This window comes from Osmia lignaria, chromosome 12, assembly GCF_051020975.1.
Source record: "Osmia lignaria lignaria isolate PbOS001 chromosome 12, iyOsmLign1, whole genome shotgun sequence".
NCBI classification, from domain to species: Eukaryota; Metazoa; Arthropoda; class Insecta; order Hymenoptera; family Megachilidae; genus Osmia; species Osmia lignaria.
The window spans coordinates 9742677-9755059 of NC_135043.1; the positions used below are offsets into that span (position 1 = coordinate 9742677).

The window sequence follows — 12383 nt, forward strand, 5'->3', positions numbered from 1 at the left end:
CGGCTCGTGCTTTAACGCGTTTGCCATCCGTGTTTTGAAACGTGTTAGAATGTTATTTCGAATGTTGACTATTTCTTTCTGCAAAGCAAGATATATCGGCGATACTTTATTATCCGTTAACTGCCTGTAAAATCCACCGTGTTATTTTCTTTGAATAAACATTATTATTTAAATAATATTTAATAGCCTCGTCACGCATGAGTCTTCGTTCGAAACGCGTTAACCTTTTGATTTATAACGTCGAATTACTGGTACCGTAGGTAGCGGTCTACTAATTAGTTATCGTCGTGTTTCAATTTGCTTAACGATTAGACAAGATAATCTATACTCTGATTTAATTCGTGTTTTTTTGAATATCTCTGAACTGCCGTGTAATTTGTTTGACAAGCTTATGCAATCGATTCGTAGCTTACCCATACCGTCGAATAATAACAAAATTACGTTTAAAAATATATTCGTTGAAAATTATTTAATGAAATTATTTTCGATAAAGCAATAACAAGGGAGTGATTATATTTTCGTCGAATCGAGCCTTCCTCTCTCCGCCCGTGTTTATTCAATTACACCGTAAATCCCGATCGAGTATTCGCCGTCTCCCTTTCGGATGTATCATAAATCGCGTTTAATCTCGATGTTATGGCTGACTAAAGCTTCCTGGCATCTCAGGCGCTACAAGTGCGCCGCGTTAAGAAATTATTAATATCCATTGATTCCAGCATTCCCTCCTCCCGTACTCGTACAGTATCGTTCAATATTTTTCCTCGTTAGCCCGTACGAAGTGTCGCGAAGAGGTGGAAAAGAAAAAAAAATAAGAGACGTCAGATTTTTTATTCCCTTTTTCGACACGACGATGGACCGAGAAAAAAAAAGAGGAAGAAGGGAAGAAAGATGAATTAAAGTCGCCTTCTCTCGCGATCCAAGTTCGCGTTGCATCGAAATTGTCCGAGATGAAGAACGTCAGCGTGTTCCAGGGGTAATTTAGATTTAAACGAGAGAGAAATATCGGTGGATCCAGCGAGAGCGCGGATATACCGCGCATCCCCGCAGCTAACTCGCGGAGGAGAAGAGGATTCCTCGCGATGCTCGCAGGTGGACGGTTGCTTTTGGACCACCGTGTAGTAGCCAGCACACAGGCGGGGGTCTTATAATATCGCGTCATACGAAACGATGAAATAGTGGCCGTAGCGAAGGAATGTTCCCTACCACTTGAGTCGTCGAGTTGAGTTGACTGGCGTTGCGTGGCTCTCCCGGCTCTCCCGGTCTCTCCCGGCACTACTCCTCTCACCGCGACTGCTTTTAACCGGTGTGCCTGTTCCTCCACGGTTAGCTCGCCTGCTTACCTCTTTCTTTCCTTCCATTCTTTCGAACCTCTCGGCCGCGCTTCACCGTGTATCCTCACCTACGTGCGCCTATCCTTTCCACGGCAATCTTTCATTCCGCAAACGCGTTTCTACGAATGCCACGGTGAAACGAACGCTTCTGAATTCCACCGATCGCGTTTTAAACGGCTGACCTAACGAACGATTCGATCGAAGGAAATTGGTCCTCCGATAGGTGTTTCGAACACACGGTCGTTCCGTGCGGTAGTCGAAGCAGCTTTCCGAACCTTGTAATCGTCCGTATCGTAATACCGTGGTACCAGCCGAGATAAGGTGAAGGAGGGTAACGTAAGCAGAAAAGAGGAGCCGTGAGAGAAGGTAGGCGAGAAAGGGAAACAGGCTGGGTGGAGAGAGATTCAAAAGGTGCTCAACGGGCCAGGCGTGGGCTACTCGTGATCATCATGACAAAAGCTGCAGGCAAACATCCATTCAATTTATTAGCTTATAGGCACGCCGTCGTGCCTACTATACGCACCACCTACGACACCACCAGCAACCGCCTATAATGCTCCTAACATTATGGCCAGTCCGCGGAGCGGACCGGACGGTTCGCGCGACCCTCGTTCGCCTCCTTTCTCTCCCTTTCTACCTCTCTATACGCTCTTTTACCCCGTTACTCTCTTTTCCCCCATACAGTTACACTTTTTACGGTGTTAACCTCTTACGGCTACGATATTTCAACCTGCGAGAAAGAAACGGACTCGATTCTATTTAAACCGCGCGCGGTTCAGAGTTTTCTCGGAGAATTCCAAAGATCCGTGGCGAACTATTTTTCTTCCGTCCAAGCCTGCTACTTTTATTCGTTTATTTTCATCCTTTATACAATGTACGCAAGGAAGATGGCTAAGGGATACAAAATTCACGCTCGCTCGTAATTAAGTGGTCAGGAGAAGAAAAAAGAATAAAAGGAGGGCGAAAAGAGGGAAGGGAAAGGTTTAGCACGCGCGCGGAAAGATTGGTTCGTCATCGATCGGGTCGACACGACGATGGAATATTACGTTTCACGGGCTGGCAGCTTCGACGCCCACGATTAACGAGCAATGTTGATGATAACCACGCCTACGTGCCGCGGTAACGTCGCGTATCCGTTTTACGAGGCCATTTTCGGTGCGCGCGAACGTCCGAAATCTCGTCGTCAACGACGTCTTCGATGCCTCGAAGGAGAGCGAAACTGCGCGATACAGGCCGGTGAAAAACGACACTGTAATCCGTGAGCATTGTCCACGTCGTTGGCACCGGTCGTTCGTTAAATCGACCGCCTTATATTCGACAAACTTACGCGCCTTCCGGCCAAATGACACCTCCACACAACCAGACCCGGCAATCTGTGAATTTACCGATAAATAACCAGGCGAATATATCGTTTCTCGCTAAACGTCTATCCTGCTTTCCTTCCACCGTCCTTCGAATTCACTCCTTCCATCGCGCATTATCCGCGCTGAGTATGTTAATAATCGAATATACTCCTTTAAAGAACGCGTCAAACGGTACGGAACGTTGGTCGAAACAAAAACGAGCATGTTCTTGTCCCCGTGATCGATATTTGACCTTTTTCTGCTCCACTTTACGAGGGTGCACACGAACGAGCGAGCGATTAACCAGCAGATTTCTTACCTGACCGTGTTTGTCCATGTCGTTGTTCGTCAGCTTGACCTTCTCGAACGAGACCACCTGCTTTCGAAGCTGATCCCCGGTGAACGGGGAATCCGGGTGAACGTAGAGCCTGGCTGGTGCCGGAGGATCCGCTTTGCCAGCGACCAGCCAACAGCTCCGATGATACGCGTATCGGTATCGTTTGTTGTCCACCGGCACGATGTCCATCAACACCGCGTACCTGCCATCCGATTTCAATCCGCTGAACGACACACGGCAGGTGGGGAACATCCGTCTTGAAACAAAAATCGTTTTATGTTAATAAGAATTCTAGAGTTGACTGTACGCGGACCAGCGTAGTTTACATCGTCTTTATCTCCCTCTGTTATTTCTTTCTTTCTCTTTTTAAACGATACGATCTTGTACGCGAGACGATCGTTGCTTTTTCGAAGCAACGAGGAGTACGAAGTTGTCCTCGTTTTTATTTTTATCACACCGATGGAAAATTTGACGTTTAACCTCGAAAGGACAAATCAATAGTGAAACGACATGAACGAGTCGCGAAATTGACGGACCGGTTTAAACGCATCTGGCGAAAAGAACGAAACGGAAATGCGAGCGAAATAGTCGAGGTGGTTCGAAAGATTCTTGGAACGAGTGGGTTTTCGTCGGATACCCGGAGTCGTCGAGTTCGAATCCGAGGCAAAAGGCGCGTCTAACTAGCCAGGCTTGATTGAAAGGAGCGCCCGCAGGCCTTTCAAGCTTCGTTACGAGCGAGTCACCCTTGAACCTCGTTATATGCAGTCAACTTTTCAACACCTTCGGCGTCGAGGCGCACGCGCCGCACAGATGCGCCTTCTCGTTGACGTCAATGCGTCCGAGAACACCGAGGTATTCTACTAAGGCTTCGCGAAACCACCAAGAGGAAGGAAAAAAAATTACACTTTTAATAAGATTCATTTTGTAAATTCATCGTCGTTTGTACATGGCGGACAAAGATATGAGTTTGTCGCGACGGAACCAATGTCCAGGACCGTGCAATCCTCGAAACCGAACCGGTCGAAAAACTTGCCTTCAAAACGTACTATCGCTTCTCGACGAGCTACCTCCCTGCATCCGGACGAGAATTTGCGAGGACGATTTGCTTGCTTTATTCGATAAATCTCGCCGGTACACCAACGGAGGACCAGATACTCAAAAGGTAACGACGACTTCCGAATACCTGTCCCCGGAGTCAACGCGATCGCCGAGCGAGAAAATGACAAGCGAGAGAACACTGATCGAGAAAATGATAAGCGAGAGAACACTAATCGAGAAAACACAGAGCGAGAGAACACAGAGCGAGAGAACACCAAGCGAGAGAACACAACGCGAGAAAACACCAAGCGAGAGAACACAGCGCGAGTTAACACCAAGCGAAAGAACACAGAGCGGGAGAACACCGAGCGAGAGAACACAGATCGGGAGAACACCGAGCGAGAGAACACAGATCGGGAGAACACCGAGCGAGAGAACACAGAGCGAGAGAACTCAGAGCGAGAGAATACAGAGCGAGAGAACACAGAGCGAGAGAACACAGAGCGAGAGAACACAGAGCGAGAGAACACAGATCGGGAAAACACCGAGCGAGAGAACACAGAGCGAGAGAATACAGAGCGAGAGAACACCGAGCGAGAGAACACAGAGCGAGAAAACACCGAGTCGTCGTACGGAGAGTGTAAAAACGGCGGAATCGTTTGAAAAAAAGATGCAAATGTTTCGAAAAATGAAGGTTTCGTCTAATAAACTGGATAAGGAAGAAAAGGAGAGCGGGAAGGTAAAAGGAAGACAAGATAAAGGTACGAATACAGAAGACAAGGAAACTCAGACGGACTCCTCGGCGAACGAGGAGGCGGCTAGAATATTCAGAAAATGTTGCAATACTATCGGAAAAGGATGTGTTAGAGCACAAAACGTGGTGGCACGTGGAATGCACGCGTTGGATTTGATCAACTTATCACCATCTACTTGCCGTATGATCAACGCGATCACCTACGCGATCATTATCTTTCTACCGGCCATGTTCTCGTGCAACAGCCCCGCTTATCAAATCTTTTTATCCAGTCAAATTTGCGGGATCCTCGTAATGTTGAGCTGGAGAATCTCCGGAACCGTTCCTTTCTAACGTGAATCTCGACCTCGTTCGCCTTTTTCCCCTCTTCGAACGCCGGGGAACAGAGATAAACACAGCGTTCGCGACACGCTGAAAGTTACAAGAGAAGAACCACGAGATAATTATACGGCCACCGACGACGACGCCAAGAGCTTACGATCCAGCTTGGTTAACAACGATCACGTTGAAAGCCACGAATGCAACAAATCGTGAGATCGCGTTCATTGAATGACGGCCGGAGCCGAGACCGCAAAGCCCGCAATCGTTTTAAAGTCATCGACCGCAAGATACGATTCACGGACCAACGAGCTTTCGATTTCTCCGCGATTCAACAACGATACACGAGGAAACACGTTTAACCCTTCATCGAGGCTCGAGTTCTGTTTGTTATCAGAAATTTTCACGAAAAGAAAACACGTTACAAGATCGCTCGGATTTCTGGTAAGCACCGATCGTGACGACCGATAAATCATCGAAGAAATCACCCGTCCCGAAGGGTCGTCGTCCCCTACATCGAACACCATTGGGCAAATACATTCGAACGACTATTAAGTATCGATAGTAAGTCAATCGAGTACTCCCTCGATCCTTTATCGTCCCTAATTCCCGTTATCCTACTAACCGTTCCGTATCCTTGTCTCTGTCGAGAATGATTGCGAACTAATCTATCGTCGACTGGTTTCTTTCAAAATGTCAATTAATCAACGAAACGCGATCAAACGTGGAGAAAAATCGTTTTCCAATCTACCATTCGTTCCCCGTCCTTGTTTTTGGTACTCGGCGTCGTTCTACTGTATTTCCCTGTCAAATTAGGCAGAAACAAACAAGCCCTCCATGGGCCGTGGCTAACGAGCCCATAATCGCAGGAACACCTCGACCCCAAAGCACCCCGACGAGCTGGAAGCACGGCTACGCGTACACAGTAACGTATATATGTACATCTGTTTGTCCGCAGTAGAAACGAAGCATCGTGTGGGTGCGTTTCGGGAGTTAGAGGGAGTCCGTGAAGCCATCAGGCCCGAGGACAGACAGAAGCGGCAGGAAGGGCTGCTACAAATGGATTACGGAAGCAGTGGATATTATAGCGATCCGAAGGGCCATCCGAGTTACTTAAATGTTTGTCGTGCTAACGACTTCGCAACGCTCCGCGCCAGGTGTTGTTCCTGTTATAATTATATGCCCGTGGCACTTTTCTTCGTCGTGAAATAGCCAGCTTCGAAACGTTTCGAGGATTAGTTATATAAAATAACGCGTTTCCCGTACAATTCATACCAACAGCTACTCGATTAAAACCCTGTTTACACAAACGTCTCGTTCCGTCGAGTAAAATTTGCCTAATGTAAACGTCGCTTAAACGATTCGACGATTACGCGACCTTTTACCTAAAGTGGGCCGCAAAAGTATTCAAGCACCGTTTGAAACAGAGTGTACCTCGTTTAAAATTGGGCCGAAGCGGTACTCTATCAACCCAGCAGAAATTCGATCAGATACCGTACGTCAATATCGGAGGCGATCCTTTCTCGCTAGTCAATCGAATTGTTAGCCGAGTCTCGATTTTTCGAATTCTCCAGTTTCTCCGCTTTTCCCTATCCGTCGTCTTTCCGTTCCCCGCCGCGGCGTTCTGTCGTGTTTCGCGATCCGTGTACGTTCTCGCGTAACGTGCACGTTCAGCCTGGCGAGCGAGGCACGCGTGAGTGTATAATGTAGGTTGCTGGCACCTTGATGAAGGGTTCGCGTGACGAGTACCCTCTGTCTGCCGGTATCCTGTCTCGCTCTCCGCTGACCTGCTCGTCCACACCTTCTATTCTGCCCCGTTGATTCCCAGTCCACGATCGCCTACTTAAACTTTGAAAAATATACACGTAGCTCGCGAACTGAGCCCGTACGACTTGCCCTCCAACTAGCCGGAACCGTACCCAGCGGAAACGACGCTCTTCGCTAGGCGAATTCCCGTTCGACGCTGACGCGGTGACACAGACCGAGGGATCGACGTCGAATGAGAAAGAAACCGTATAGGTCAGGTGGATCGAGGTTCGACGAAAACTCGTTGATTACACGTTTCGAAGCGAAAGACCGGCTCTCCTCTCGCGACTCGCTCTTTAGATCAAGAACGGGCAACCGAGTGTTTCCTTAAAAGTCTCGGAGAACGCGTTACCAACGGTTCGTTCCTTCGTGTTTGCACGATTTCTTTCTTTCTTTCTTTCTTCCTTTTCCACGGCAATGACGTCGTTCGACTTTGCACGCACGAAATTGGCTTTGTTCACGATATTGAAATCGGGGCCGTCGGGAGTAAGCAACTCGAAGAAAGGAAGAAAGAGGGAAAGAGGAGAGAGGTAGAGAGAGAGAGGGAGTAAAAAGTGGCGAGTGCCAACGTGGGAAAAAAGAGCCCGTGAGCCTAGTCGTGGAGGAAGAATCAGAGGAGTATATGGTGCTGGCACCCCGTAGGGCCAGACAATTCCACCTGATTGGTCCGAATTCGTATTGTCACTCGAGAGACTGACGTTTTCGTTCAGCTGGGATTTCGTGCCAAGTTTCTCGTGCTAACGACGCTATTCGTGCATCGCCACGTTTCTTGATATATCGATCGTGCTCGGGAAGAACGTCAGCCGCAGCGACACGCCCCAAAATTATTTAGAAATTTTTCTCTTTTTTTTCTTTCCAACCCTTCCGACTCTCGACGAATTTCTATTCGTTATAGATCGCTTTGATCGCCAATGTTTCTTCGATTTCGAATAATCGTAATTACCAAAAGTAATTCAAGGATTTTTTCCCGAATGGATATCGTAGACGAAGGAACGCGATTACTCGCGGATTCGATCGATCACGGTTCGAGGGCAGAGAACAGGAAATTGAACCGGGGACAGCGTTAGACGAGGCTCCCTTGCGTCCAAATATCATCGTAATTTCGACATGGTCACGCATCCTTAGAGCTCGCGCAGCTGCGGCCTCGACTTTATTAGCATACCTATAAAAATGAAGGTGCACACGAGCGCCCGCGTGTTCCGTAGCCACACAGAGGCACAAATTACCGCGATAAATTACACCAAAAGCTCCCTTAAATATCTCGTAAAACGCCAATCAATGAAATCCATTAGTTCGAGTACGTCGGGTTCGAAACGTGTGTGTCTGTTTTTTTTTTTTATTTCCCCTTTCCGTCTCTGTACGACTCGTCGCAATTTGCCAGTGACAGACGGTAAAAGCGGCGGAGAAGCTTTTTACCGTAAGCCAGACGGGGGTCGAAGGTGACATTTTTACTTTTTGGAAGCATAATCGAATTTTTACAATTGTCATAGTGTAAACGCGCGTTGATATATTTTCAAATATTTGACTGGTTAGTTTGTTGCCGAGGTCTACCCCAACTGCGAGCCGCGTGTTCGAGCGGCGATAATTAACGAGCGCCACGGTAATCGTAGCGGCGTAACGGCGGGTAATTACGGCCGAAAAAAGAATTCCCTTTTCCCGTTAGCGGGCGAACGCGTTTTTCGTTCGCCGCGCCTTCCAATTCGTTTACACTTGGCAAATCGAGGCAATTATCGAAGCCGTAACTCGAACGAACGGAAAGCAATTTACCGTGGGACCACCTCTCCTCGATCGTCCCTCGTATTCCATCCCCTTCTTTTAACACCGATGATTATTTCCTCGAGTTCCGTTCGATCTGTTCCGCGATTCCCTGGAAATCCTGTTCGTTTCGCGACCACCGGACAAATATGTAACCCTCTCTGTCTCTGGCGGTTCGGCCATCTTCCGTTTGCACCTGCGCAGGCCGTGCCACGCGAGCCGACTTATCGGTGGCTATCGGTCGCGGAAACCGACCGATACGCCACTTTACTAACCGATACGACACGCCACTCACCTTCCTGTCTTCGTGATGATCATCTCGGTGCCGAGGTCGTTAAATTTGTCCCACAGTTCCTTCGTCTCGAGGTGGCACTCGACGTCACGAAGCTCGTCGGAATTGCAGCTGGTTCTTAACCGGTGCTTCCGTTCGTGATCGTTGTAAGAGTCCTGACACTTTCTCGTCGACGAGGAACCGGTCAGATCGTCCGGTACACCGTGAACGGGACCATCGTCGACGCTGCTGCACTCTTCAACGTCCACGTCCACTTCCTCGTCCTCCTCGTTCCCGGACTTCTCGGTGCCTTCGCTCTCGCCCTCGCAATTTTCCACCTCGTCGTCGGCCAACAAAGCCTCCTCCGTCACCACCGTCGCAGTCGCGACGATGTTCACCGGCGACGTTCTTGCTCCTGAAACATCCGCATCTATTTTTTCGTTTAACACCTTGCGTCGCAAGCAACGTTCGATATCGAGAAGAAAGAAAAAGTAAGAGGGAGCAGCTGATCGTCGGTGCCGTTTCGTAAATGACAAATAATGTTTGTATAAGAAGGGGATTGTTAGCGAAACGATGTTTCTGCACGTCGACGGTATTGGAATGGAGCAGCGTGTCGATTTAAACGAGCAAGATGAAGCAAAACGATAGCCAAGGGAGTAGAGAGAAACGTAGCTGGAGCGGGGGTAATTAATCGAACCGGCCGCGCATCTGCTACGAAGGTGGCGCCTAATTAAACCGTCAGATTTCAAGAAAGCCAATCCACCGCGCCAGTGTACACAATGTTAATTGCACCAGTCACGATACCGATCTGTTAATTTGTACTATTCCGCGCGAACAATGCGTCTTCCGGCCTCGTATCTCAAATTGGATCCGCGGACTGATACCTCGTGTGCATTTACGCACACTGGTGTCGAGCGCGTGTCGTGGACGGGGGGAAAAAAAATTGCTTCTATTCCAGATAAAAGTCTTTTCTTGTTTCTTTCGTCTACCGAAGGGAGAAGGTAACGTACAACTTGGAGGAAGTTAAATTTTGTGAAATTTGAATTCAAGAGAAAAACGGTTATCGAAGCGAGCGAAGGCTGATTACGGGGATGGCGCGGAAGTGGAACCGAACGGTAGCGAGACGAGTTAAAAAACACAGTCATAAGGAACGCAAGGAGAAAGAAAGAAAGAAAGAGGAACGGTCCTGCCCCGTTAAGAGGATTGGCTGACGATCGCGACAAGAAGGCAGCAATTTCGAGTCAGTCACCGTTCTAAAAGTATGCGGCATACGGTATCGCGTCGCTCAAACTGTTTCGGAAACGTTTCAACTCGTGCCAGCTTAACGTTTCCTTCGATACCCGACTGCCTAAACCGGTTTTCCGTCAAATTTTCGACCCTACCTATGACAACCATGACCGTTGACCAATTACTTTCACCGTTTTCATCTGCTCGTTTCGTTACCACGCTCTCTTAACGCACGGATAAATTTGTTTAACGAGTCATTAAAATTTCATTAAAACCAGAGACAGATACTTTGGCAGTCGTGAAGATTGTCCGCAAACGTTCTTCGACAACAATGGCCGATCGTTGAGAGAATAAAAGAAGATAGTATCCTTGATGACCGGGTAGCGGTCGGTCGGTGTGTAAGAAGAGGAACAACGAGGACGCGTTAAAAACGATGCCGAGTTAAGAGCCAGCGGATCGCGTGCGTCTCTCGCTGCTTGCGTGCACTCGCATCTGCGTGCACTGTACACGTACGCACTCACGCACGATCTGCCACTTGTCGTACATGCATACATACCCCTTTACTCCACCCATCTACCTTTCGTTCCATCAAACTGCCTCGACAATAATAACGCGATTCTAAAGACATTGCGTTCGATCCGACCTCGCGACCAACTGCACGCTCCTCTTCCTACCTAGCTATGTGTGCGACCCACCGTGTTCTCGCGTAACAGATGAAATTCCACAATTTCCTTATTGAGCCATCAAGCAGGACTGGTTTCGCGAAACGCGTGCGTCGCTTCGAAACAGCCGGCCGACAACAGTGTGACCATCGGGGAAAGCCTGGTGTTAAAATTAACACCTCAACCGTGCGTGTTGCGTGCGCTCCGACCTCCACTGTTCTTTCGCACCGCGACCGTTCGCGATTTTCTCATTTCGAATTCTCCTCGGTACCAATTCCACCTCGACAAAAGGCTATCTTCAAGAACGCTGGACCTTTCGTTCGAACAGAAGCGGCACACGAATATTCTTGAAAACCACTCCGTAACGGCCATGTACGCGATCAAACGGAGGCAATAACGACCTTCCACGTTCTTCGAGCGTGTATTAATAAGGTTGTGTAACGACACGCGACGCGTTACACAGGTACAGATAGCTGGGCGTTGATTTCAAGTACACGCGGCTAACCGGACGAATCGGGGATATTTACGGCGTTACGTGATCGAATCCAGAGCGGTAGCTTCCATAAAACCGGAAGCTACGTCGCCGTCGTCGTCGAAAGGACGGTCGAGTAGAGAGCGTGGGTCGTTTTATGTATCCCAGTGGGGATGGAAATATTCGCAGAGCGCACAAAAGAAGACTCCGTGAGGGTGCATGCCTTTACCGGAAGCTTTCCGGAGCAACAGAAGGAGTTAAAGCTTTGGGCGGTGGTGTGCCACGAGGTGGTCCCATGTTCCATGATCTTAAGGCAAGAAGAAATATGACCGAGCTACTGACGTCAGTTTCCTTTTGCCACGACCGACAGCCGACCACCCAGAATCCTGTCACCACCCAGCCGTTCGAAGGACGTTGCTCAAAAGGATCGAGACGCTACGAGCCGAATAACGATCGCGTTACACGACTTGACGCGCTTCTTCTCTCTAGATTCTCCCTCGCCAACCGCTCCAACCGGAGAAATGCGAGCGAGATTACGCGGAACGAGATTACCCCGGAGGATCGGATCGGATCGGATCGGATCGGATCGGATCGCTTCGAATCGAATCGAATGAAAACGAATCGAACGTCCTTCGACGCGGATTTGTCGCGTTCCTGGTCAGCCGAGCCCCATTGTTATGCTAAGTAGTCAAAGTACACTGACCCATATTAATATTCGCACACGTTCATTAAACAATTGTTTCATTTTATGTAATGAAAAGGAACGAAACTGATTTTCTAAAAAATATTCGGATGCCTATTACTTTTCTCGACCTACTCATTATGCTCATTTGATTAGACGATACAGCAGCAGTGCGTTACTCCGTTTTTCACGCAGTGACGAAATTAAGTTATCCACCACGTGTCTCAAACGAAATGAAACGCCGTCAGAAAATAACAGGCAATGGTTTCTCGCGTTATCAGCAAAATTGCGTAATTACCTAGCCCTTAAAAAAGAAAAAAGTAAACTGTGTGTTTTTTTAATATAACCAAGCTATCGAGTTTAAGCGTTCGCCGTGTTATTAATGTA

The 12383-nt window shown here is 48.3% G+C and overlaps 1 protein-coding gene across 2 annotated transcripts in view; it reads right to left on the minus strand.

The window, feature by feature from the left end:
* LOC117602740 (uncharacterized) overlaps positions 1–12383 on the minus strand; it is a 28392-nt gene that overhangs the window by 13893 nt on the left and 2116 nt on the right. Inside the window, exons 2-3 of one of the 2 annotated variants that reach the window (XM_034321114.2) lie at positions 8978–9368; positions 2994–3267 (exon numbers count right to left, since the gene is read on the minus strand). In XM_034321114.2, coding sequence (XP_034177005.2) covers positions 2994–3267; positions 8978–9368 — 665 coding nt within the window. Of the gene's footprint in view, positions 1–2993; positions 3268–8977; positions 9384–12383 lie in introns of both variants that reach the window. The other variant, XM_034321113.2, reaches the window with a different exon arrangement.